Source organism: Mobula birostris, chromosome 9, assembly GCF_030028105.1.
Source record: "Mobula birostris isolate sMobBir1 chromosome 9, sMobBir1.hap1, whole genome shotgun sequence".
Classification (NCBI taxonomy): domain Eukaryota; kingdom Metazoa; phylum Chordata; class Chondrichthyes; order Myliobatiformes; family Myliobatidae; genus Mobula; species Mobula birostris.
Window position 1 is genome coordinate 155,304,024 of NC_092378.1, and position 27,045 is coordinate 155,331,068.

At 49.6% G+C, this 27,045-nt stretch overlaps 1 protein-coding gene across 1 annotated transcript in view; it reads right to left on the reverse strand.

Moving 5' to 3' along the window:
- ift140 (intraflagellar transport 140 homolog (Chlamydomonas)) overlaps positions 1-27,045 on the reverse strand; it is a 232,275-nt gene that overhangs the window by 17,344 nt on the left and 187,886 nt on the right. Inside the window, exons 23-25 of the mRNA XM_072269234.1 lie at positions 26,262-26,405; positions 21,006-21,134; positions 18,228-18,410 (exon numbers count right to left, since the gene is read on the reverse strand). Of these exons, the coding sequence (XP_072125335.1) occupies positions 18,228-18,410; positions 21,006-21,134; positions 26,262-26,405 (456 nt within the window). The remainder of the gene's footprint in view (positions 1-18,227; positions 18,411-21,005; positions 21,135-26,261; positions 26,406-27,045) is intronic.

Below are 27,045 nucleotides of genomic sequence, written 5' to 3' on the forward strand. Positions count from 1 at the left end.
ACCAATCTCCATATCATCTGCAAACTTGGCAACAAAGGCATCTATTTCATTATCTAAAACATTGACGTACAGCATAAAAAGAAGTGGTCCCAACACCGACCCCTGCAGAACAGCACTAGTCACTGGCAGCCGACCAGACAAGAATCCTTTTATTCCCACTCGCTGTCTCCTACCAGTCAGCCAATGCTCTAATCATGTTAGTAACTTTCTAGTAATACCATGGGCTCTTAACTTGGTAAGCAACCTTGTCAAAGGCCTTCTGAAAGTCTAAATATACAACATCCACTGCATCCCTTTTATCTATCCTACTTGTATCTCCTCAAAGGATTCTAACAGATTTGTCAGGCAGGATTTTCCCTTAAGGAAACCACACTGACTTTGTCCTATCTTGTCCTGTGTCACCAAGTACTCTATCACCTCATCCTTAACAATTGATTCCAACATCTTCATAACCATTGAGGTCAGGCTAACTGGTCTATAATTTCCTTTCTGCTGCCTTCCTCCTTTCTTAAAAAGTGGGGTAATATTTGCAATTTTCCAGTCCTCTGGCACCATGCCAGAGTCCAAAGATCATTACTGATGCCTCCAGAATCTCTACCACTACCTCTTTCAGAACCCTAGGGTGCAGTTCATCTTGTCATGGTGACTTACGTACCTTTGGGTCTTTTAGCTTTCTGAGCATCTTCTCTCTTGTAATGGTAATTATACTCACTTCTCTTCCCTCCCGCCCTTCAACATCTGACATTCTGCTAGTGTCTTGTACACTGAAGACTGATGCAAAATACTCATTTAGTTGATCCTGGACAGTCTGGTTTCCCTACCCTTTCGATGGTCTTCTTACTGAATGGAAAGTGCACTTTCCCAGCCCTTTCTACACTCTTCTTACTGAGTGCACAGCCTGGATTTCCAGCCCAATCTGCACACTTCCTACAGGGTGGACAGTGTGGGTTCCCAGACCTTGCTACACTCTTCTTACTAAATGGACAGTCTGATTTCTCAGCCCTTCCTACACTTTTCTTACCGAGTACACACTCTGGGTTCCCAGCCTTCTTGCTGAGTATACATTCTGGGTTTCCACCCCTTTCAACACTCTTCTTACTGACAGAACAGTCTGCTTTCCCACCCATTTGTTACTGAGTGGACAGCCTGGATTCCCAGCCCTCTCTATAATCTTCTTACAGAATGAACAGTCAAGTTACAGAGCCTTTTCTGTACTCTTCTTACAGGTTGGATAGTCTGGTTTCCCAGCACTCCTCACTCTGCGTGGAGAGTCTCGTTTCTATGCCCTTTCTGCTCTCTCCTTACAGATTGAACGTTCTGGTTTCCCAGCCCTTTCTGCACTCTTGTTACCGAGTGGTCAGTCGGGTATCCCAGCCCTTTCTGCACTCTTGTTACCGAGTGGTCAGTCGGGTAAACCAGCCCTTTCCTCACTCTTCTTACCGAGTGGTCAGTCAGGTTTCCCAGCCCTTTCTGCACTCTTGTTACCGAGTGGTCAGTCGGGTTTCCCAGCCCTTTCCTCACGCTTGTTACGGAGTGGTCAGTCAGGTTTCCCAGCCCTTTCTGCACTCTTGTTACCCCGTGGTCAGTCGGGATTCCCAGCCCTTTCTGCACTCTTGTTACCGAGTGGTCAGTCGGGTTTCCCAGCCCTTTCCTCACGCTTGTTAACAAGTGTTGGGTTTTCCTTCCCTTTCCGCACTCTTGTTACTGAGTGGTCAGTCAGGTTTCCCAGACCTTTCCTGACTCTTGTTACCGAGTGGTCAGTCAGGTTTCCCAGCCCTTTCCTCACTCTTGTTACCGAGTGGTCAGTCAGGTTTCGCAGCCCTTTCTGCACTCTTGTTACTGAGTGGCCAGTCGGGTTTCCCAGCCCTTTCCTCACTCTTGTTACCGAGTGGTCAGTCAGGTTTCCCAGCCCTTTCCTCACTCTTGTTACCGAGTGGTCAGTCGGGTTTCCCAGCCCTTTCCTCACTCTTGTTACTGAGTGGTCAGTCAGGTTTCCCAGCCCTTTCTGCACTCTTGTTACCAAGTGGTCAGTCAGGTTTCCCAGCCCTTTCTACACTCTTGTTAACGAGTGGTCAGTCGGGTTTCCCAGCCCTTTCCTCACTCTAGTTACCGAGTGGTCAGTTGGGTTTCCCAGCCCTTTCTGCACTCTTGTTACCGAGTGGTCAGTCGGGTTTCCCTGCCCTTTCCTCACTCTTGTTACCGAGTGGTCAGTCGGGTTTCCCTGCCCTTTCCTCACTCTTGTTACCGAGTGGTCAGTCAGGTTTCCCAGCCCTTTCTGCACTCTTGTTACCGAGTGGTCAGTCAGGTTTCCCAGCCCTTTCTACACTCTTGTTAACGAGTGGTCAGTCAGGTTTCCCAGCCCTTTCCTCACTCTTGTTACCGAGTGGTCAGTCGGGTTTCCCAGCCCTTTCTGCACTCTTGTTACCGAGTGGTCAGTCGGGTTTCCCAGCCCTTTCTGCACTCTTGTTACCGAGTGGTCAGTCAGGTTTCCCAGCCCTTTCTGCACTCTTGTTACCGAGTGGTCAGTTGGGTATCCCAGCCCTTTCTGCACTCTTGTTACCGAGTGGTCAGTCAGGTTTCCCAGCCCTTTCTACTCTCTTGTTAACGAGTGGTCAGTCGGGTATCCCAGCCCTTTCTGCACTCTTGTTACCGAGTGGTCAGTCAGGTTTCCCAGCCCTTTCCTCACTCTTCTTACCGAGTGGTCAGTCAGGTTTCCCAGCCCTTTCTGCACTCTTGTTACCGAGTGGTCAGTCAGGTTTCCCAGCCCTTTCTACTCTCTTGTTAATGAGTGGTCAGTCAGGATTCCCAGCCCTTTCCTCACGCTTGTTACCGAGTGGTCAGTCGGGTTTCCCAGCCCTTTCCTCACTCTTGTTACCCAGTGGTCAGTCGGGATTTCCAGCCCTTTCTGCACTCTTGTTACCGAGTGGTCAGTCAGGTTTCCCAGACCTTTCTGCACTTTTGTTACCGAGTGGTCAGTCAGGTTTACTAGCCCTTTCCTCATGCTTGTTACCGAGTGGTCAGTCAGGTTTACCAGCCCTTTCCTCACCCTTGTCGGGTTTCCCAGCCCTTTCTGCACTCTTGTTACCGAGTGGTCAGTCAGGTTTCCCAGCCCTTTCTGCACTCTTGTTACCGAGTGGTCAGTCAGGTTTCCCAGCCCTTCCCTCACGCTTGTTACCGAGTGGTCAGTCGGGTATCCCAGCCCTTTCTGCACTCTTGTTACCGAGTGGTCAGTCGGGTTTCCCAGCCCTTTCTGCACTCTTGTTACCGAGTGGTCAGTCGGGTATCCCAGCCCTTTCTGCACTCTTGTTACCGGGTGGTCAGTCAGGTTTCCCAGCCCTTTCTACACTCTTGTTAACGAGTGGTCAGTCAGGTTTCCCAGCCCTTCCCTCACGCTTATTACCGAGTGGTCAGTCGGGTTTCCCAGCCCTTTCTGCACTCTTGTTACCGAGTGGTCAGTCGGGTTTCCCAACCCTTTCCTCACTCTTCTTACCGAGTGGTCAGTCAGGTTTCCCAGCCCTTTCTACTCTCTTGTTAACGAGTGGTCAGTCAGGTTTCCCAGCCCTTTCCTCACGCTTGTTACCGAGTGGTCAGTCAGGTTTCCCAGCCCTTTCTACTCTCTTGTTAACGAGTGGTCAGTCAGGTTTCCCAGCCCTTTCCTCACGCTTGTTACCGAGTGGTCAGTCAGGTTTCCCAGCCCTTTCTACTCTCTTGTTACCCAGTGGTCGGTCGGGATTTCCAGCCCTTTCTGCACTCTGGTTACCGAGTGGTCAGTCAGGTTTCCCAGACCTTTCTGCACTTTTGTTACCGAGTGGTCAGTCAGGTTTACTAGCCCTTTCCTCACGCTTGTTACCGAGTGGTCAGTCAGGTTTACCAGCCCTTTCCTCACCCTTGTTACCCAGTGGTCAGTCAGGTTTCCCAGCCCTTTCCTCACTCTTGTTACCGAGTGGTCACTCGGCTTTCCCAGCCCTTTCTGCACTCTTGTTACCCAGTGGTCAGTCGGGATTCCCAGCCCTTTCTGCACTCTTGTTACCGAGTGGTCAGTCGGGTTTCCCAGCCCTTTCCTCACGATTGTTAACAAGTGTTGGGTTTTCCTTCCCTTTCCGCACTCTTGTTACTGAGTGGTCAGTCAGGTTTCCCAGACCTTTCCTGACTCTTGTTACCGAGTGGTCAGTCAGGTTTCCCAGCCCTTTCCTCACTCTTGTTACCGAGTGGTCAGTCAGGTTTCGCAGCCCTTTCTGCACTCTTGTTACTGAGTGGCCAGTCGGGTTTCCCAGCCCTTTCCTCACTCTTGTTACCGAGTGGTCAGTCAGGTTTCCCAGCCCTTTCCTCACTCTTGTTACCGAGTGGTCAGTCGGGTTTCCCAGCCCTTTCCTCACTCTTGTTACCGAGTGGTCAGTCAGGTTTCCCAGCCCTTTCTGCACTCTTGTTACCGAGTGGTCAGTCAGGTTTCCCAGCCCTTTCTACACTCTTGTTAACGAGTGGTCAGTCGGGTTTCCCAGCCCTTTCCTCACTCTTGTTACCGAGTGGTCAGTTGGGTTTCCCAGCCCTTTCTGCACTCTTGTTACCGAGTGGTCAGTCGGGTTTCCCTGCCCTTTCCTCACTCTTGTTACCGAGTGGTCAGTCGGGTTTCCCTGCCCTTTCCTCACTCTTGTTACCGAGTGGTCAGTCAGGTTTCCCAGCCCTTTCTGCACTCTTGTTACCGAGTGGTCAGTCAGGTTTCCCAGCCCTTTCTACACTCTTGTTAACGAGTGGTCAGTCAGGTTTCCCAGCCCTTTCCTCACTCTTGTTACCGAGAGGTCAGTCGGGTTTCCCAGCCCTTTCTGCACTCTTGTTACCGAGTGATCAGTCGGGTTTCCCAGCCCTTTCTGCACTCTTGTTACCGAGTGGTCAGTCAGGTTTCCCAGCCCTTTCTGCACTCTTGTTACCGAGTGGTCAGTTGGGTATCCCAGCCCTTTCTGCACTCTTGTTACCGAGTGGTCAGTCAGGTTTCCCAGCCCTTTCTACTCTCTTGTTAACGAGTGGTCAGTCAGGTTTCCCAGCCCTTTCCTCACGCTTGTTACCGAGTGGTCAGTCGGGTTTCCCAGCCCTTTCCTCACTCTTGTTACCCAGTGGTCAGTCGGGATTTCCAGCCCTTTCTGCACTCTTGTTACCGAGTGGTCAGTCAGGTTTCCCAGACCTTTCTGCACTTTTGTTACCGAGTGGTCAGTCAGGTTTACTAGCCCTTTCCTCACGCTTGTTACCGAGTGGTCAGTCAGGTTTACCAGCCCTTTCCTCACCCTTGTCGGGTTTCCCAGCCCTTTCTGCACTCTTGTACCGAGTGGTCAGTCGGGTGTCTCAGCCCTTTCCTCACTCTTGTTACCGAGTGGTCAGTCAGGTTTCCCAGCCCTTTCTGCACTCTTGTTACCGAGTGGTCAGTCAGGTTTCCCAGCCCTTCCCTCACGCTTGTTACCGAGTGGTCAGTCGGGTATCCCAGCCCTTTCTGCACTCTTGTTACCGAGTGGTCAGTCGGGTTTCCCAGCCCTTTCTGCACTCTTGTTACCGAGTGGTCAGTCGGGTATCCCAGCCCTTTCTGCACTCTTGTTACCGAGTGGTCAGTCAGGTTTCCCAGCCCTTTCTACACTCTTGTTAACGAGTGGTCAGTCAGGTTTCCCAGCCCTTCCCTCACTCTTGTTACCGAGTGGTCAGTCGGGTTTCCCAGCCCTTTCTGCACTCTTGTTACCGAGTGGTTAGTCGGGTTTCCCAGCCCTTTCTGCACTCTTGTTACCGAGTGGTCAGTCGGGTATCCCAGCCCTTTCCTCACTCTTCTTACCGAGTGGTCAGTCAGGTTTCCCAGCCCTTTCTACTCTCTTGTTAACGAGTGGTCAGTCAGGTTTCCCAGCCCTTTCCTCACGCTTGTTACCGAGTGGTCAGTCGGGTTTCCCAGCCCTTTCCTCACTCTTGTTACCCAGTGGTCAGTCGGGATTTCCAGCCCTTTCTGCACTCTTGTTACCGAGTGGTCAGTCAGGTTTCCCAGACCTTTCTGCACTTTTGTTACCGAGTGGTCAGTCAGGTTTACCAGCCCTTTCCTCACCCTTGTTACCCAGTGGTCAGTCAGGTTTCCCAGTCCTTTCCTCACTCTTGTTACCGAGTGGTCACTCGGGTTTCCCAGCCCTTTCTGCACTCTTGTTACCGAGTGGTCAGTCGGGTTTCCCAGCCCTTTCTGCACTCTTGTTACCGAGTGGTCAGTCAGGTTTCCCAGCCCTTTCTGCACTCTTGTTACCGAGTGGTCAGTCGGGTATCCCAGCCCTTTCTGCACTCTTGTTACCGAGTGGTCAGTCGGGTATCCCAGCCCTTTCCTCACTCTTCTTACCGAGTGGTCAGTCAGGTTTCCCAGCCCTTTCTGCACTCTTGTTACCGAGTGGTCAGTCAGGTTTCCCAGCCCTTTCTACTCTCTTGTTAATGAGTGGTCAGTCAGGATTCCCAGCCCTTTCCTCACGCTTGTTACCGAGTGGTCAGTCGGGTTTCCCAGCCCTTTCCTCACTCTTGTTACCCAGTGGTCAGTCGGGATTTCCAGCCCTTTCTGCACTCTTGTTACCGAGTGGTCAGTCAGGTTTCCCAGACCTTTCTGCACTTTTGTTACCGAGTGGTCAGTCAGGTTTACTAGCCCTTTCCTCACGCTTGTTACCGAGTGGTCAGTCAGGTTTACCAGCCCTTTCCTCACCCTTGTCGGGTTTCCCAGCCCTTTCTGCACTCTTGTTACCGAGTGGTCAGTCGGGTGTCTCAGCCCTTTCCTCACTCTTGTTACCGAGTGGTCAGTCAGGTTTCCCAGCCCTTTCTGCACTCTTGTTACCGAGTGGTCAGTCAGGTTTCCCAGCCCTTCCCTCACGCTTGTTACCGAGTGGTCAGTCGTGTATCCCAGCCCTTTCTGCACTCTTGTTACCGAGTGGTCAGTCGGGTTTCCCAGCCCTTTCTGCACTCTTGTTACCGAGTGGTCAGTCGGGTATCCCAGCCCTTTCTGCACTCTTGTTACCGGGTGGTCAGTCAGGTTTCCCAGCCCTTTCTACACTCTTGTTAACGAGTGGTCAGTCAGGTTTCCCAGCCCTTCCCTCACGCTTGTTACCGAGTGGTCAGTCGGGTTTCCCAGCCCTTTCTGCACTCTTGTTACCGAGTGGTCAGTCGGGTTTCCCAACCCTTTCCTCACTCTTCTTACCGAGTGGTCAGTCAGGTTTCCCAGCCCTTTCTACTCTCTTGTTAACGAGTGGTCAGTCAGGTTTCCCAGCCCTTTCCTCACGCTTGTTACCGAGTGGTCAGTCAGGTTTGCCAGCCCTTTCTACTCTCTTGTTAACGAGTGGTCAGTCAGGTTTCCCAGCCCTTTCCTCACGCTTGTTACCGAGTGGTCAGTCAGGTTTCCCAGCCCTTTCTACTCTCTTGTTACCCAGTGGTCAGTCGGGATTTCCAGCCCTTTCTGCACTCTTGTTACCGAGTGGTCAGTCAGGTTTCCCAGACCTTTCTGCACTTTTGTTACCGAGTGGTCAGTCAGGTTTACTAGCCCTTTCCTCACGCTTGTTACCGAGTGGTCAGTCAGGTTTACCAGCCCTTTCCTCACCCTTGTTACCCAGTGGTCAGTCAGGTTTCCCAGCCCTTTCCTCACTCTTGTTACCGAGTGGTCACTCGGGTTTCCCAGCCCTTTCTGCACTCTTGTTACCCAGTGGTCAGTCGGGATTCCCAGCCCTTTCCTCACTCTTGTTACCGAGTGGTCAGTTGGGTTTCCCAGCCCTTTCTGCACTCTTGTTACCGAGTGGTCAGTCGGGTTTCCCTGCCCTTTCCTCACTCTTGTTACCGAGTGGTCAGTCAGGTTTCCCAGCCCTTTCTGCACTCTTGTTACCGAGTGGTCAGTCAGGTTTCCCAGCCCTTTCTACACTCTTGTTAACGAGTGGTCAGTCAGGTTTCCCAGCCCTTTCCTCACTCTTGTTACCGAGTGGTCAGTCGGGTTTCCCAGCCCTTTCTGCACTCTTGTTACCGAGTGGTCAGTCGGGTTTCCCAGCCCTTTCTGCACTCTTGTTACCGAGTGGTCAGTCAGGTTTCCCAGCCCTTTCTGCACTCTTGTTACCGAGTGGTCAGTTGGGTATCCCAGCCCATTCTGCACTCTTGTTACCGAGTGGTCAGTCAGGTTTCCCAGCCCTTTCTACTCTCTTGTTAACGAGTGGTCAGTCAGGTTTCCCAGCCCTTTCCTCACGCTTGTTACCGAGTGGTCAGTCGGGTTTCCCAGCCCTTTCCTCACTCTTGTTACCCAGTGGTCAGTCGGGATTTCCAGCCCTTTCTGCACTCTTGTTACCGAGTGGTCAGTCAGGTTTCCCAGACCTTTCTGCACTTTTGTTACCGAGTGGTCAGTCAGGTTTACTAGCCCTTTCCTCACGCTTGTTACCGAGTGGTCAGTCAGGTTTACCAGCCCTTTCCTCACCCTTGTCGGGTTTCCCAGCCCTTTCTGCACTCTTATTACCGAGTGGTCAGTCGGGTTTCCCAGCCCTTTCTGCACTCTTGTTACCGAGTGGTCAGTCGGGTATCCCAGCCCTTTCTGCACTCTTGTTACCGAGTGGTCAGTCAGGTTTCCCAGCCCTTCCCTCACTCTTGTTACCGAGTGGTCAGTCGGGTTTCCCAGCCCTTTCTGCACTCTTGTTACCGAGTGGTTAGTCGGGTTTCCCAGCCCTTTCTGCACTCTTGTTACCGAGTGGTCAGTCGGGTATCCCAGCCCTTTCCTCACTCTTCTTACCGAGTGGTCAGTCAGGTTTCCCAGCCCTTTCTACTCTCTTGTTAACGAGTGGTCAGTCAGGTTTCCCAGCCCTTTCCTCACGCTTGTTACCGAGTGGTCAGTCGGGTTTCCCAGCCCTTTCCTCACTCTTGTTACCCAGTGGTCAGTCGGGATTTCCAGCCCTTTCTGCACTCTTGTTACGAGTGGTCAGTCAGGTTTCCCAGACCTTTCTGCACTTTTGTTACCGAGTGGTCAGTCAGGTTTACCAGCCCTTTCCTCACCCTTGTTACCCAGTGGTCAGTCAGGTTTCCCAGTCCTTTCCTCACTCTTGTTACCGAGTGGTCACTCGGGTTTCCCAGCCCTTTCTGCACTCTTGTTACCGAGTGGTCAGTCCGATTTCCCAGCCCTTTCTGCACTCTTGTTACCGAGTGGTCAGTCGGGTTTCCCAGCCCTTTCTGCACTCTTGTTACCGAGTGGTCAGTCGAGTTTCCCAGCCCTTTCCTCACGCTTGTTAACAAGTGTTGGGTTTTCCTTCCCTTTCCGCACTCTTGTTACTGAGTGGTCAGTCAGGTTTCCCAGACCTTTCCTGACTCTTGTTACCGAGTGGTCAGTCAGGTTTCCCAGCCCTTTCCTCACTCTTGTTACCGAGTGGTCAGTCAGGTTTCGCAGCCCTTTCTGCACTCTTGTTACTGAGTGGTCAGTCGGGTTTCCCAGCCCTTTCCTCACTCTTGTTACCGAGTGGTCAGTCGGGTTTCCCAGCCCTTTCTGCACTCTTGTTACTGAGTGGTCAGTCGGGTTTCCCAGCCCTTTCCTCACTCTTGTTACCGAGTGGTCAGTCGGGTTTCCCAGCCCTTTCCTCACTCTTGTTACCCAGTGGTCAGTCGGGATTTCCAGCCCTTTCTGCACTCTTGTTACGAGTGGTCAGTCAGGTTTCCCAGACCTTTCTGCACTTTTGTTACCGAGTGGTCAGTCAGGTTTACCAGCCCTTTCCTCACCCTTGTTACCCAGTGGTCAGTCGGGATTTCCAGCCCTTTCTGCACTCTTGTTACGAGTGGTCAGTCAGGTTTCCCAGACCTTTCTGCACTTTTGTTACCGAGTGGTCAGTCAGGTTTACCAGCCCTTTCCTCACCCTTGTTACCCAGTGGTCAGTCAGGTTTCCCAGTCCTTTCCTCACTCTTGTTACCGAGTGGTCACTCGGGTTTCCCAGCCCTTTCTGCACTCTTGTTACCGAGTGGTCAGTCCGATTTCCCAGCCCTTTCTGCACTCTTGTTACCGAGTGGTCAGTCGGGTTTCCCAGCCCTTTCTGCACTCTTGTTACCGAGTGGTCAGTCGGGTTTCCCAGCCCTTTCCTCACGCTTGTTAACAAGTGTTGGGTTTTCCTTCCCTTTCCGCACTCTTGTTACTGAGTGGTCAGTCAGGTTTCCCAGACCTTTCCTGACTCTTGTTACCGAGTGGTCAGTCAGGTTTCCCAGCCCTTTCCTCACTCTTGTTACCGAGTGGTCAGTCAGGTTTCCCAGCCCTTTCTACACTCTTGTTAACGAGTGGTCAGTCAGGTTTCCCAGCCCTTTCCTCACTCTTGTTACCGAGAGGTCAGTCGGGTTTCCCAGCCCTTTCTGCACTCTTGTTACCGAGTGATCAGTCGGGTTTCCCAGCCCTTTCTGCACTCTTGTTACCGAGTGGTCAGTCAGGTTTCCCAGCCCTTTCTGCACTCTTGTTACCGAGTGGTCAGTTGGGTATCCCAGCCCTTTCTGCACTCTTGTTATCGAGTGGTCAGTCAGGTTTCCCAGCCCTTTCTACTCTCTTGTTAACGAGTGGTCAGTCAGGTTTCCCAGCCCTTTCCTCACGCTTGTTACCGAGTGGTCAGTCGGGTTTCCCAGCCCTTTCCTCACTCTTGTTACCCAGTGGTCAGTCGGGATTTCCAGCCCTTTCTGCACTCTTGTTACCGAGTGGTCAGTCAGGTTTCCCAGACCTTTCTGCACTTTTGTTACCGAGTGGTCAGTCAGGTTTACTAGCCCTTTCCTCACGCTTGTTACCGAGTGGTCAGTCAGGTTTACCAGCCCTTTCCTCACCCTTGTCGGGTTTCCCAGCCCTTTCTGCACTCTTGTACCGAGTGGTCAGTCGGGTGTCTCAGCCCTTTCCTCACTCTTGTTACCGAGTGGTCAGTCAGGTTTCCCAGCCCTTTCTGCACTCTTGTTACCGAGTGGTCAGTCAGGTTTCCCAGCCCTTCCCTCACGCTTGTTACCGAGTGGTCAGTCGGGTATCCCAGCCCTTTCTGCACTCTTGTTACCGAGTGGTCAGTCGGGTTTCCCAGCCCTTTCTGCACTCTTGTTACCGAGTGGTCAGTCGGGTATCCCAGCCCTTTCTGCACTCTTGTTACCGAGTGGTCAGTCAGGTTTCCCAGCCCTTTCTACACTCTTGTTAACGAGTGGTCAGTCAGGTTTCCCAGCCCTTCCCTCACTCTTGTTACCGAGTGGTCAGTCGGGTTTCCCAGCCCTTTCTGCACTCTTGTTACCGAGTGGTTAGTCGGGTTTCCCAGCCCTTTCTGCACTCTTGTTACCGAGTGGTCAGTCGGGTATCCCAGCCCTTTCCTCACTCTTCTTACCGAGTGGTCAGTCAGGTTTCCCAGCCCTTTCTACTCTCTTGTTAACGAGTGGTCAGTCAGGTTTCCCAGCCCTTTCCTCACGCTTGTTACCGAGTGGTCAGTCGGGTTTCCCAGCCCTTTCCTCACTCTTGTTACCCAGTGGTCAGTCGGGATTTCCAGCCCTTTCTGCACTCTTGTTACCGAGTGGTCAGTCAGGTTTCCCAGACCTTTCTGCACTTTTGTTACCGAGTGGTCAGTCAGGTTTACCAGCCCTTTCCTCACCCTTGTTACCCAGTGGTCAGTCAGGTTTCCCAGTCCTTTCCTCACTCTTGTTACCGAGTGGTCACTCGGATTTCCCAGCCCTTTCTGCACTCTTGTTACCGAGTGGTCAGTCGGGTTTCCCAGCCCTTTCTGCACTCTTGTTACCGAGTGGTCAGTCAGGTTTCCCAGCCCTTTCTGCACTCTTGTTACCGAGTGGTCAGTCGGGTATCCCAGCCCTTTCTGCACTCTTGTTACCGAGTGGTCAGTCGGGTATCCCAGCCCTTTCCTCACTCTTCTTACCGAGTGGTCAGTCAGGTTTCCCAGCCCTTTCTGCACTCTTGTTACCGAGTGGTCAGTCAGGTTTCCCAGCCCTTTCTACTCTCTTGTTAATGAGTGGTCAGTCAGGATTCCCAGCCCTTTCCTCACGCTTGTTACCGAGTGGTCAGTCGGGTTTCCCAGCCCTTTCCTCACTCTTGTTACCCAGTGGTCAGTCGGGATTTCCAGCCCTTTCTGCACTCTTGTTACCGAGTGGTCAGTCAGGTTTCCCAGACCTTTCTGCACTTTTGTTACCGAGTGGTCAGTCAGGTTTACTAGCCCTTTCCTCACGCTTGTTACCGAGTGGTCAGTCAGGTTTACCAGCCCTTTCCTCACCCTTGTCGGGTTTCCCAGCCCTTTCTGCACTCTTGTTACCGAGTGGTCAGTCGGGTGTCTCAGCCCTTTCCTCACTCTTGTTACCGAGTGGTCAGTCAGGTTTCCCAGCCCTTTCTGCACTCTTGTTACCGAGTGGTCAGTCAGGTTTCCCAGCCCTTCCCTCACGCTTGTTACCGAGTGGTCAGTCGTGTATCCCAGCCCTTTCTGCACTCTTGTTACCGAGTGGTCAGTCGGGTTTCCCAGCCCTTTCTGCACTCTTGTTACCGAGTGGTCAGTCGGGTATCCCAGCCCTTTCTGCACTCTTGTTACCGGGTGGTCAGTCAGGTTTCCCAGCCCTTTCTACACTCTTGTTAACGAGTGGTCAGTCAGGTTTCCCAGCCCTTCCCTCACGCTTGTTACCGAGTGGTCAGTCGGGTTTCCCAGCCCTTTCTGCACTCTTGTTACCGAGTGGTCAGTCGGGTTTCCCAACCCTTTCCTCACTCTTCTTACCGAGTGGTCAGTCAGGTTTCCCAGCCCTTTCTACTCTCTTGTTAACGAGTGGTCAGTCAGGTTTCCCAGCCCTTTCCTCACGCTTGTTACCGAGTGGTCAGTCAGGTTTGCCAGCCCTTTCTACTCTCTTGTTAACGAGTGGTCAGTCAGGTTTCCCAGCCCTTTCCTCACGCTTGTTACCGAGTGGTCAGTCAGGTTTCCCAGCCCTTTCTACTCTCTTGTTACCCAGTGGTCAGTCGGGATTTCCAGCCCTTTCTGCACTCTTGTTACCGAGTGGTCAGTCAGGTTTCCCAGACCTTTCTGCACTTTTGTTACCGAGTGGTCAGTCAGGTTTACTAGCCCTTTCCTCACGCTTGTTACCGAGTGGTCAGTCAGGTTTACCAGCCCTTTCCTCACCCTTGTTACCCAGTGGTCAGTCAGGTTTCCCAGCCCTTTCCTCACTCTTGTTACCGAGTGGTCACTCGGGTTTCCCAGCCCTTTCTGCACTCTTGTTACCCAGTGGTCAGTCGGGATTCCCAGCCCTTTCCGCACTCTTGTTACCGAGTGGTCAGTTGGGTTTCCCAGCCCTTTCTGCACTCTTGTTACCGAGTGGTCAGTCGGGTTTCCCTGCCCTTTCCTCACTCTTGTTACCGAGTGGTCAGTCAGGTTTCCCAGCCCTTTCTGCACTCTTGTTACCGAGTGGTCAGTCAGGTTTCCCAGCCCTTTCTACACTCTTGTTAACGAGTGGTCAGTCAGGTTTCCCAGCCCTTTCCTCACTCTTGTTACCGAGTGGTCAGTCGGGTTTCCCAGCCCTTTCTGCACTCTTGTTACCGAGTGGTCAGTCGGGTTTCCCAGCCCTTTCTGCACTCTTGTTACCGAGTGGTCAGTCAGGTTTCCCAGCCCTTTCTGCACTCTTGTTACCGAGTGGTCAGTTGGGTATCCCAGCCCATTCTGCACTCTTGTTACCGAGTGGTCAGTCAGGTTTCCCAGCCCTTTCTACTCTCTTGTTAACGAGTGGTCAGTCAGGTTTCCCAGCCCTTTCCTCACGCTTGTTACCGAGTGGTCAGTCGGGTTTCCCAGCCCTTTCCTCACTCTTGTTACCCAGTGGTCAGTCGGGATTTCCAGCCCTTTCTGCACTCTTGTTACCGAGTGGTCAGTCAGGTTTCCCAGACCTTTCTGCACTTTTGTTACCGAGTGGTCAGTCAGGTTTACTAGCCCTTTCCTCACGCTTGTTACCGAGTGGTCAGTCAGGTTTACCAGCCCTTTCCTCACCCTTGTCGGGTTTCCCAGCCCTTTCTGCACTCTTATTACCGAGTGGTCAGTCGGGTTTCCCAGCCCTTTCTGCACTCTTGTTACCGAGTGGTCAGTCGGGTATCCCAGCCCTTTCTGCACTCTTGTTACCGAGTGGTCAGTCAGGTTTCCCAGCCCTTCCCTCACTCTTGTTACCGAGTGGTCAGTCGGGTTTCCCAGCCCTTTCTGCACTCTTGTTACCGAGTGGTTAGTCGGGTTTCCCAGCCCTTTCTGCACTCTTGTTACCGAGTGGTCAGTCGGGTATCCCAGCCCTTTCCTCACTCTTCTTACCGAGTGGTCAGTCAGGTTTCCCAGCCCTTTCTACTCTCTTGTTAACGAGTGGTCAGTCAGGTTTCCCAGCCCTTTCCTCACGCTTGTTACCGAGTGGTCAGTCGGGTTTCCCAGCCCTTTCCTCACTCTTGTTACCCAGTGGTCAGTCGGGATTTCCAGCCCTTTCTGCACTCTTGTTACGAGTGGTCAGTCAGGTTTCCCAGACCTTTCTGCACTTTTGTTACCGAGTGGTCAGTCAGGTTTACCAGCCCTTTCCTCACCCTTGTTACCCAGTGGTCAGTCAGGTTTCCCAGTCCTTTCCTCACTCTTGTTACCGAGTGGTCACTCGGGTTTCCCAGCCCTTTCTGCACTCTTGTTACCGAGTGGTCAGTCCGATTTCCCAGCCCTTTCTGCACTCTTGTTACCGAGTGGTCAGTCGGGTTTCCCAGCCCTTTCTGCACTCTTGTTACCGAGTGGTCAGTCGGGTTTCCCAGCCCTTTCCTCACGCTTGTTAACAAGTGTTGGGTTTTCCTTCCCTTTCCGCACTCTTGTTACTGAGTGGTCAGTCAGGTTTCCCAGACCTTTCCTGACTCTTGTTACCGAGTGGTCGGTCAGGTTTCCCAGCCCTTTCCTCACTCTTGTTACCGAGTGGTCAGTCAGGTTTCGCAGCCCTTTCTGCACTCTTGTTACTGAGTGGTCAGTCGGGTTTCCCAGCCCTTTCCTCACTCTTGTTACCGAGTGGTCAGTCGGGTTTCCCAGCCCTTTCTGCACTCTTGTTACTGAGTGGTCAGTCGGGTTTCCCAGCCCTTTCCTCACTCTTGTTACCGAGTGGTCAGTCGGGTTTCCCAGCCCTTTCCTCACTCTTGTTACCCAGTGGTCAGTCGGGATTTCCAGCCCTTTCTGCACTCTTGTTACGAGTGGTCAGTCAGGTTTCCCAGACCTTTCTGCACTTTTGTTACCGAGTGGTCAGTCAGGTTTACCAGCCCTTTCCTCACCCTTGTTACCCAGTGGTCAGTCAGGTTTCCCAGTCCTTTCCTCACTCTTGTTACCGAGTGGTCACTCGGGTTTCCCAGCCCTTTCTGCACTCTTGTTACCGAGTGGTCAGTCCGATTTCCCAGCCCTTTCTGCACTCTTGTTACCGAGTGGTCAGTCGGGTTTCCCAGCCCTTTCTGCACTCTTGTTACCGAGTGGTCAGTCGGGTTTCCCAGCCCTTTCCTCACGCTTGTTAACAAGTGTTGGGTTTTCCTTCCCTTTCCGCACTCTTGTTACTGAGTGGTCAGTCAGGTTTCCCAGACCTTTCCTGACTCTTGTTACCGAGTGGTCAGTCAGGTTTCCCAGCCCTTTCCTCACTCTTGTTACCGAGTGGTCAGTCAGGTTTCGCAGCCCTTTCTGCACTCTTGTTACTGAGTGGTCAGTCGGGTTTCCCAGCCCTTTCCTCACTCTTGTTACCGAGTGGTCAGTCGGGTTTCCCAGCCCTTTCTGCACTCTTGTTACTGAGTGGTCAGTCGGGTTTCCCAGCCCTTTCCTCACTCTTGTTACCGAGTGGTCAGTCGGGTTTCCCAGCCCTTTCCTCACTCTTGTTACCGAGTGGTCAGTCGGGTTTCCCAGCCCTTTCCTCACTCTTGTTACCGAGTGGTCAGTCGGGTTTCCCAGCCCTTTCTGCACTCTTGTTACTGAGTGGTCAGTCAGGTTTCCCAGCCCTTTCTACACTCTTGTTAACGAGTGGTCAGTCGGGTGTCTCAGCCCTTTCCTCACTCTTGTTACCGAGTGGTCAGTCGGTTTCCCAGCCCTTTCCTCACTCTTGTTACCGAGTGGTCAGTCGGGTTTCCCAGCCCTTTCCTCACTCTTGTTACCGAGTGGTCAGTCAGGTTTCCCAGCCCTTTCTGCACTCTTGTTACCGAGTGGTCAGTCAGGTTTCCCAGCCCTTTCTACACTCTTGTTAACGAGTGGTCAGTCAGGTTTCCCAGCCCTTTCCTCACGCTTGTTACCGAGTGGTCAGTCGGGTTTCCCAGCCCTTTCTGCACTCTTGTTACCGAGTGGTCAGTCGGGTATCCCAGCCCTTTCTGCACTCTTGTTACCGAGTGGTCAGTCGGGTATCCCAGCCCTTTCCTCACTCTTCTTACCGAGTGGTCAGTCAGGTTTCCCAGCCCTTTCTGCACTCTTGTTACCGAGTGGTCAGTCAGGTTTCCCAGCCCTTTCTACTCTCTTGTTAACGAGTGGTCAGTCAGGTTTCCCAGACCTTTCTGCACTTTTGTTACCGAGTGGTCAGTCAGATTTACTAGCCCTTTCCTCACGCTTGTTACCGAGTGGTCAGTCAGGTTTACCAGCCCTTTCCTCACCCTTGTCGGGTTTCCCAGCCCTTTCTGCACTCTTGTTACCGAGTGGTCAGTCGGGTGTCTCAGCCCTTTCCTCACTCTTGTTACCGAGTGGTCAGTCGGGTTTCCCAGCCCTTTCTGCACTTTTGTTACCGAGTGGTCAGTCGGGTTTCCCAGCCCTTTCTGCACTCTTGTTACCGAGTGGTCAGTCGGGTTACCCAGCCCTTTCCTCACTCTTGTTACCGAGTGGTCAGTCAGGTTTCCCAGCCCTTTCTACTCTCTTGTTAACGAGTGGTCAGTCAGGTTTCCCAGCCCTTTCCTCACGCTTGTTACCGAGTGGTCAGTCGGGTTTCCCAGCCCTTTCCTCACGCTTGTTACCCAGTGGTCAGTCGGGATTTCCAGCCCTTTCTGCACTCTTGTTACCGAGTGGTCAGTCAGGTTTCCCAGACCTTTCTGCACTTTTGTTACCGAGTGGTCAGTCAGGTTTACTAGCCCTTTCCTGACGCTTGTTACCGAGTGGTCAGTCAGGTTTACCAGCCCTTTCCTCACCCTTGTCGGGTTTCCCAGCCCTTTCTGCACTCTTGTTACCGAGTGGTCAGTCGGGTGTCTCAGCCCTTTCCTCACTCTTGTTACCGAGTGGTCAGTCAGGTTTCCCAGACCTTTCTGCACTCTTGTTACCGAGTGGTCAGTCGGGTTTCCCAGCCCTTTCTGCACTCTTGTTACCGAGTGGTCAGTCGGGTTTCCCAGCCCTTTCTGCACTCTTGTTACCGAGTGGTCAGTCAGGTTTCCCAGCCCTTTCCTCACTCTTCTTCCGAGTGGTCAGTCAGGTTTCCCAGCCCTTTCTGCACTGTTACCGAGTGGTCAGTCGGGTTTCCCAGCCCTTTCCTCACTCTTGTTACCAAGTGGTCAGTCGGGTTTCCCAGCCCTTTCCTCTCTCTTGTTACCGAGTGGTCAGTCAGGTTTCCCAGCCCTTTCCTCACTCTTGTTACCGAGTGGTCAGTCGGGTTTCCCAGCCCTTTCCTCACTCTTGTTACCGAGTGGTCAGTCGGATTTCCCAGCCCTTTCCGCACTCTTGTTACCGAGTGGTCAGTCGGGTTTCCCAGCCCTTTCCTCACTCTTGTTACCGAGTGGTCAGTCGGGTTTCCCAGCCCTTTCCTCACTCTTGTTACCGAGTGGTCAGTCAGGTTTCCCAGCCCTTTCTGCACTCTTGATACCGAGTGGTCAGTCAGGTTTCCCAGCCCTTTCTGCACTCTTGTGACCGAGTGGTCAGTCGGGTTTCCCAGCCCTTTCCTCACTCTTGTTACTGAGTGGTCAGTTGGGTTTCCCAGCCCTTTCTGCACTCTTGTGACTGAGTGGTCAGTCGGGTTTCCCAGCCCTTTCCTCACTCTTGTTACTGAGTGGTCAGTCGGGTTTCCCAGCCCTTTCTGCACTCTTGTGACCGAGTGGTCAGTCGGGTTTCCCAGCCCTTTCTGCACTCTTGTTACCGAGTGGTCAGTCGGGTTTCCCAGCCCTTTCCTCACTCTTGTTACCGAGTGGTCAGTCGGTTTCCCAGCCCTTTCCTCACTCTTGTTACCGAGTGGTCAGTCAGTTTTCCCAGCCCTTTCTGCACTCTTGTTACCGAGTGGTCAGTCGGGTTTCCCAGCCCTTTCGTCACTTTTCTTACCTTCTTTGCAGTTACCAACAACTGCACTGCCTTTTCGAACTGCCCGTGCTCAGTGAAGAAATCAGAACAGCGGGAGAGAAGGGCAGGATCTGAGTTCTCATCCAGGTCCTCAGCAATCAGCTGCAAGGCACTGAACTGCTGTGTAGCAAAGGCCAATTCAACTGCTTTGGAAAAGTGCCCACTCTGCAAGGAAACAGCCAGCCATCAGTGATCGGTATTGCAGTCAGCGGAGAGGATGGAGCCACACTCTCCGTGTTTACTTTACTCAGCAGTATAAAGACTAAAGTACCTTTACTCGTCAGATGAACATTGAAACATATGTATAACGAAATGAGTCATTTGTGTCAACAACCAACACAGATGAGGATGTGCTGGGGGCAGCCAGCAAGCGTTGCCATGCTTCCAGCAAAAACACAACATGCCCACTGCTTACTAATCCTAACCCATACGTTTTCAGAATGTGATAGGAAACCGGATCATCCAGAAGAAACCCACATCGTCAAGGGAAGAACGTTCAAATTTCTTACAGTGAGCGGCAAGAATTGAACCCCAGTCAGTGACTGTTAGCACTGTAAAGCATTGCTCTATCCACTAGGCTGCAAGGGGTTGAAAGGGAAAATAAATCAGCCATAATGGAATGGTGGAGCAGAACGGATGGGCCAAATGGCCTAACTATTCTGTGTTTCTCTGAGTGCTTCAGGGTCTGTTGAACAAGAATGGATCGTCATGAAAAGTTATTAAGGGAATTGGTCCAAATTACAACATTCCAATAGTTGGAAAGCACAGCAATCACACTGAAACACTATATTGATGCATGCTCATTTTATCTAATAGGTAATATTTACATTCAGGTGCTGTGTGGAGATATGTCTCTACCAAAGGAGGTGTAAGGTGCTCCTTTCCTCTGCTAGCCTGCAAGTCACCCTGGGCAAGGTGTAGCACCTGTTAACCCTTTGATCAGGGTGATATGAAGTCACGGGAGCGGGTGGTGGATGGTCGTATGAGCAGCTGGTGCACATCACAAATCCTGGTTATGTGACCACTGACGCCAGGCAGACGATCCCTGAAGAGTATTGATAATGACTAGGTCACCCATTTTGTAAAGACACTGCCCAGAAGAAGGTGATGGCAAATGACTTCTGTTGAAAAAAATTTGCCAAGAACATTCATGGTCATGGAAAGACCATGATTGCCTACGTCATATGACATGGCACATAACGAATGAGCGAATGTTCACATGAAGAGAAGAATTCGTTTTCTGTCTTTGGAAACTTTCACTGGATTCAGGGACCTTTATCTTAAGAATCTTCAGCAATAACATAAGGCTACTGAGTGTGTAAGTCCTAACAACAAAAGAAACTAGAGTGGGCCATTTACTCCTGAGACTGCTCTGCTACTTAATATCAGGTTTAACACTATCACTGTGCCAGTGACCCAGGCTGAGTTCCTGTTGCTGTCTGTAAGGAGTTTGTTCGTTCTCCTTGTTTCCATGTGGGTTTCCTCTGGGTGCTCCAGTTTCCTCCCACAAACACCTGTGGGTTAATTGGTCAAATGGGTATAATCGAGCAGTGTGGGCTCAAAGAGCCAAAAGGGCCTGTTACCACATTGCATTGCTAAATAAAAAACAAATAAAGATAAAAATAAACTAATTTTGCAACCTTGTCCACTTTCCCACATCACCTGGATCAACCCTTTTTCCCCTTGACCTTTTTATACTGGCTCCCCTCCTATCATTCAGTCTCCTTCTCGCCACTGCCTGACTTGCTAAGTTCCTCAAGCATCTTGTGTGTGTTGCTCTTAAGTCAGAGAATTTTTGTTAACCAAAATAAACTTTATTATAATTTTAAAAATTACAAAAATAAACCATGCAGCACCTTGTCATTTTTACATTCTTAAATGTTAAATGAGATTGTTTAACACCAACAGCACTGCTGTTCCTCCTGTGGCTCCCTGGGGTGATTCACTACTACAAAGTACAATAACCCCTCACCCAACCAGCCCCTCCTTGTCCAGTGGCGGGAAGATTCTATATTGTGGTCCTTTCCCACCGAGTCCTTTTAGTGACTGCTGCAGCTTGGTGTCACATAAATTCAAAGATTATCAACCTTTATCCTTTAAGCCAAATTCTGCAGAGATCTTAATCTCTTGTGTCTTCAGACAAAAGCAATGATTTTCAAAGCCATAAGAGATGGAAGGTCTGGGTATCTTTCACTACTGCTTTAATGCAGGGGCTTCCGACCTTTCCTGTGCCATGGGCCCCTACTATTAACTGAGAGGTCCGTGGACCACAGGTTGGGAACCCTTGCTTTAATGGGACCATTCAATTTACCTGTGAAACCTGGGAAGGTGAATCGACATCACCGCCCTTCCCACTGAAAGATGGAACATGAATTGAAGTTGCTGATGATCTTTCCATCCAATGGACAGAATTAGGAATCGGGAGTAATTTCATAAAAGGTAAAACTTGGATCAGAAAGGTCAAAACTTGGGCATAGATTTAAGGTGAGAGGGGAAAGCTCTAAAAGGGACCTGAGGTACAACATTTTCCAGTTTGAGGGTGGTGAGTAGATGGAACGAGTGCTAGAGGAAGTCATTGAGGCAGGTGAAATAGTATAATTTAAGAAGTGCTTGGGGAGAGGCTTAGAGGGACAAAGATGAAACATAAGAAATTGGGACTAGCTGGGTGGGTACTGTGATGAACTGGTTGGGCAGAAGGGTCTGTAATACGCTAATTTGCTCTATGGATCCAAGTCAAACAGCTATTAGGACTGTGCATACCTTATGATACAGCATCACAGCGCGATCCATCTGGAGACCCTTCTCTTCATAGTAACGTGCTGCCTCCATCATGTCCTCCGGGGAACTCAGCAGAGACAAGTTCATCAGCTGATCATCAAGCCCACTGTCCTAGATTAGAACGGATTCACACCGATATATGAAACCGTAAGACCACAACACATCGGAGCAGAATTAGGCATTTGGCCCATCAGTTCTGCTCTGCCATTCTGTCTTGGCTGATTTATTTTCCCTCTCAACCCCTTTCTCCAGCCTCCTCCTCATAACCTTTGATGCCCTGATGAATCAATAGCTTTTAACCTCCACTTTAAATATACCAAATGACGTATCCCCTGTAGCCCTCTGTGGCAATGAATTCCATAGATTCACAACCCTTTGGCTAAAGAAATTCCTCCTCATCTCTGTCACAGGCTGTGCCCTCTGGTCCTGGACTCTCCCACTACTGGAAACGCCCTTTGCACATCCATTCTATCAACATCTTTCAATACAAGCATGTTCAGCCACAAATGCCAAGTGAGGAATCCATCTAAGCCTCCTCCTGAAGCCATTGTGCAGACAAGTCAATTCATTCAATGTAGTATCAAGATTAAGTCTGAGACATCGCAGCTGTAGTGGAAGTCTTCTGCTCCATATGTCCATTCTGATTACTGGCAAAGTAGCGACAGTAGTGATTAACACTGCTATCAGTCTGTTTTATTCACTAGTGCTTGGTTAGGGTAGAATTTAGAACAGAGGACATAGAACATTACAGCACAGTACAGGCCCTTTGGCCCACAATGTTGTGCCAAGCTTTTAACCTGCTCCTAGATCAATCTAATCCCTCCCACATAGTCCTCCATTTTTCTATCGTCAAATGTGCCTATTTAGGTATATCTTAAATGTTCCTAACGTATCTGCCTGGTAGCACGTTCCACGCACCCACCACTCTCTGTGTAATAAATCTAAATCTGACAAAAGACCATAAAATAAAGGAGCAGAATTAGGCCATTTGGCCCATTGAGTCTGCTCTGCCATTTCATCATGGCTGATCCAATTTTCCTCTCAGCCTCAATCAACTGCTTTACCCCCGTATCCCTTCATCCCCTGACCAACAAGGAATCTATCAACCTCTGCCTTAAACATAAAGACTTGCCCTCCACAGCTGCCTGTGGCAAAGAATTCCACAGATTCAACATTCTCTGGCTAAAGAAATGCCTCCTCACCTCTGTTCTAAAAGGACATCCCTCTATTCTGAGACTGTGTTCTCCAGATATAGACTCTCCCATCCTGTTCACATCCACTCTGTCAAGGCCTTTCATTATTCGATATGTTTCAATGAGGTCACTCCTCATTCTTCTGACTTCTAGTGAATACAGGCCTAAAGCCATCAAACACTCTTCATATGACAAGCCGTTCAATCCTGGAGTCATTTCTGTGAACCTCCTTTGAACCCTCTCCAGTTTCAGTGCATCTTTCTAACATAAGGTGTCCAAACCTGTTCACAATTCTCCAAGTGAGGCCTCACCAGTGCTTACATCCTTGCTTTTATATTCTAGCCCATGAGACCATAAGACATCGGAGTAGAATTAGGTCATTTGACCCAACAAGTCTGTTCCTCCATTTAATAATGGCTGACCCTTTCCTCCCCTCCTCAGCCACACTCCCCAGCCTTTTTCCCGTAACCTTTGATGCTGTATCTAATCAAGAACCTATGAAACTCTGCCTTAAGTACACCTAACAACATAGCCTTCACAGCTGCCTGTGGTATCAGACTCCACAAATCCACCACCCTCTGGCTAAAGAAATTTCTCTGATCTTTTTAAAAATGGATGCATGTCTATCCTGAGGCAGTGCCCTCTTGTTCTAGACTCCCCCACCATGGGAAACATCCTTTCCACATCTACTCTGTCTAGGCCTTTCAACACTCAAAAGGATTCAAAGAGATCCTCCCCCCCACTTCATCCTTCTAAATTCCAACGAGTACAGATCCAGAGCCATCTGTATGATAACCCTTTCATTCCCGGAATCATCCTTGTGACCCTCTTCTGCACCAATGCCAGCACATCTTTTCTTAGATGAGGAGTCCAAAACTGTTCACAATACTCAAGGTGAGGCCTCACCAGTGCCTTATAAAGCCTCAGCATCACATCCCTGCTCTTATATTCTAGACCTCTTGAAATGAATGCTAATATTGCATTTGCCTTCCTCACCACCAAGTTAACCTTCAGGGTGTTCTGTACAAGGACTCCCAAGTCCCTCTGCATCTCAGATTTTTGTTTTTTTTTCCCATTTAGAAAATAGTCTGTACATTTATTTCTTCTACCAAAGTGCATGACCATATATCTTCTAATATTCATTTTATTTGCCATTCTCTTGCCCATTTTCCTAATCTGTCTAAATCCTTCTTGCAGCCTATTTGTTTCCTCAACACTACCTACCCCTCCACCACTCTACATATCATCTGCAAACTTGGCAACAAAGCCATCTATTCCATTACCTAAATCATTGATACACAGCATAAAAAGGAGTGGTCCCAACACCGACCCCTGCGGAACACCACTAGTCACTGGCAGCCAACCAGAAAAGAATCCTTTTATTCCCACTTGCTGCCTCCTACCAATCAGCTAGTTCTCTTGACATGAATGCTAACATCACATTTGCCTTCCTCACCACAGACTAAACCCGTAAATTAACCTTTAGGGAACCTTGCACAAGAACACCCAAGTCCCTTTGCACCTCAGTTTTCTTCTATTTTCTCTACACTTAGAAAATAATCAACCTTTTCATTTCTCCAACCAAAGTGCATGACCATACACTTCCTGATACTCTATTCCATCTGCCTTTTCTTTGCCCATTCTCCTAATCTGTCTAAATTCTTCTGTAGCCTCCCTACTTCCTCAAAACTACCTGCCCCTCCACCTATCTTCATATTGTCTGCAAAATTTGCAACAAAAGCTATCAATTCCTCCAACATCCAAATCATTCACGTACAATGTAAAAAGAATCGGTCCCAACACAGACCTCTGTGGAACACCACTAGTCACCGGCAGCCAATCAGAAAAGGCTCCCTTTATTCCCACTCTTTGCCTCCTGCCAATCAACTACTGTTTTATCCAAGCTTGTTAAGCAGCCTCATGTGTGACACCTTGTCAAAGTCTTCTGAAAATCCAAATACACAACATTAACCGATTCTCCTTTGTCTATCCTGCTTGTTATTTCTTCAAAGAATTCCAACAGATATGTCTGGCAAGATTTTCCCTTGTGGAAACCTTGCTGACTACGCCTATTTTATCACGTGCCTCCAAGTATACTGAGATCTCATCCTTAGTAATCAACTCCTACATTTTCCCAACCACTGAGGTCAGACTAACTGGCCTATAGTTTCCTTTCTTCTGCCTCTCTCCCTTCTAGAGGAGTGGAGTGAATTTGCAATTTTCCAGTCATCTGGAATCATTCCAAGATCTAGTGATTCTTGAAAGATCATTACTAATGCCAGCACAATTTCTTCAGTCACCTCTTTCAGAACCCTGGAGTGTAAACCATCTGGTCCAGGTGACTTACCCACCTTCAGACCTTTCAGTTTCTAAAAACCTTCTCCCGATTAATGGCTACTTCACACACTTCAAGACCCCTGTCACCTGGAAATTCAACCTTAGTGCTGGTGTCTTCCACAGTGAAGACTGATGCAAAATACTTATTCAGTTCATCCGCCTTTCCTTGTTACTACCTCTCCAGCATCATTTTCCAGCGGTCTGATAGCTACTCTCACCTCTCTTTTACACTTTATGTATCTGAGGATACTGTTGGTATCCTCTTTAATATTATTGGCTACCTTACTTTTGTATTCCATCCTTACCTTCTTAATGACTTTTTAGTTGCCTTCTGTTAATTTTTAAGTTTCCCAATCCTCTAACTTCCCATTAATTTTTGCTGTATTATATGCCCTCTCTTTGACTTTTATGCTGGCTTTGACTTCTCTTGTTAGCCACGGTTGCATTATCTTTCCTTTAGAATACTTCTTCCTCTTTGGGATATATATATCCTGAGCCTTCTGAATTGTTTCCAGAAATTCCAATCATTACTGCTCTGCCATCATCCCTGCCAGTGTACTTTTCCAGTCAACTCTGGACAACTTCTCTCTTATGCCTCAGTAATACCCTTTCCTCCACTGTAATACATCTGATTTTAGCTTTTCCTTCTCAAATTGCAGGGTGAATTCTATCATATTATGATCACTTGGCCCTAAGGGTTTTTTTACCCTAAGCTCTCTGATCAAGTCTGGTTCACGGCATAACACCCAGTCCGGAATAGCTAGTCCCCTATTGGGCTCAACTATGAGCTGCTCTAAACAGCTTTCTTATAGGCATCCTAGAAATTCCCCCTCCTGTGATCCCCTTTTGGAATGCATTTTCTATCTCCCATTGCAATCCTTACAACTGTTTGGGGATCTGTATACAACTTGCATCGGGGTTTTTTACCCTTGCAGTTCCTTAGCTCTATCCACAAAGATTCAACATCTTCTGACCCTATGTCACCTCTTTCTAATGATTTGACTCATTTTTTAGCAACGGAGCAATGCCGCCCATGTGTACCCTTGGACGTTAAACTCCCAGCTATAATCTTTCAGCCATGACTCAATAATGCCTACAACATCATACCTGCCAACCTGCAACTGTGCTGCAAGTTCATCGATCTTATTCTGTAAACTGCGCACATTCAAATATCACCCTTTTCAATTTTGTCTGCCTTTTACATCACAACTCATCCTGTTAACTGCAATTTTGCCGTAACATCAGCCTCTCTTCACTACACGTTGCCTCTGTTTGTAAACCAGCTACCTCATCTTCATCACTATTAGCCACCTTTCCTACAATACTTCTTGCATTGAAACACATGCAGCTCAGGACACCAGTCACACCATGTTTACCCTTTTGATTCCTAACTTTGTCTGAGGTCTTATCAACATCTGCCTCCACAACCTCTCCACTAACTGTTCTGGCACTCTGGTTCCCATCTCCCTGCAACTCCAGTTTAAACACCACCGTACATTTCCCCTATACTTTCCTCCAATCATCTTAAAATGATGCCCCATCATATCAGCCCTTTCCACACTGTGAAAAGGGCACTAGCTATCTACTAGAGTTAGGCCTCTGATCAGTTAAGGCTGTATAGCCATGAAACAAGGGTTATGGAGCACAGAGAAAACAATTGCAACATGGATTGCAGAGGCAGGATTTGGGGACCGCTGGCAATGCTTACCTTGCAGAGACGGATTGCATTGTTGTACGCCTGCGCTCGAGTGTAGAAGTGAATGGCCTGTTTAATGTCATCCCGAGCCTCATACTGGCGAGCCAGGTGATAGGAAGCTGCATGGTTTCCTGTCTCATTGGCAATTTCAGAAGCCTTTAAAAAGAATGACAATCCATAATGAAAACTGCAGTTTAAACACAAAAGATTCTGCAGATGCTGGGAACCTGAAAAACACACACAAGCTGCTGCAGAAACTCAGCATGGCATCTTGATGAAGGGTCTGGCTGCGAAACATCGACTGCTTATCCCCATCCATATATGCTGAGTTCCTCCAGCACTTTGTGTGTATTTCTAAACCTCGCAAGGTCATTATTTTAACAAAGGCTTCCAAATAGATACTGTGAACACCTTAAGCAAAAGATTCTTAATGTAAACAAAACCATTTATTATAGTGCCATTAATACCACAAAATGACATTAAAGTTGACCTTTGAAATGGTCAGAATCAGATTTGTTATCACTCACGTGTCGTGAAATTGTTGTTTCATGGAACATACAGTGCAGGCAGGACATTAGAATAAGAAACAGATAAAAATAAGTGGTGCATAAAGAGAATAAAACAGTGAGGCAGTGTTTATGGAATTATAGATCATTCAGAAATCTGATGGCAGAGGGGAAGATCTGTGCAGCTACACATAGGTCAAATACTATCTATAAACTTGCTGACGATACAACCATTGTTGGTAGAGTCTCAGATGGAGATGAGAGGGCGTACAGGAGTGAGATATGCCAAC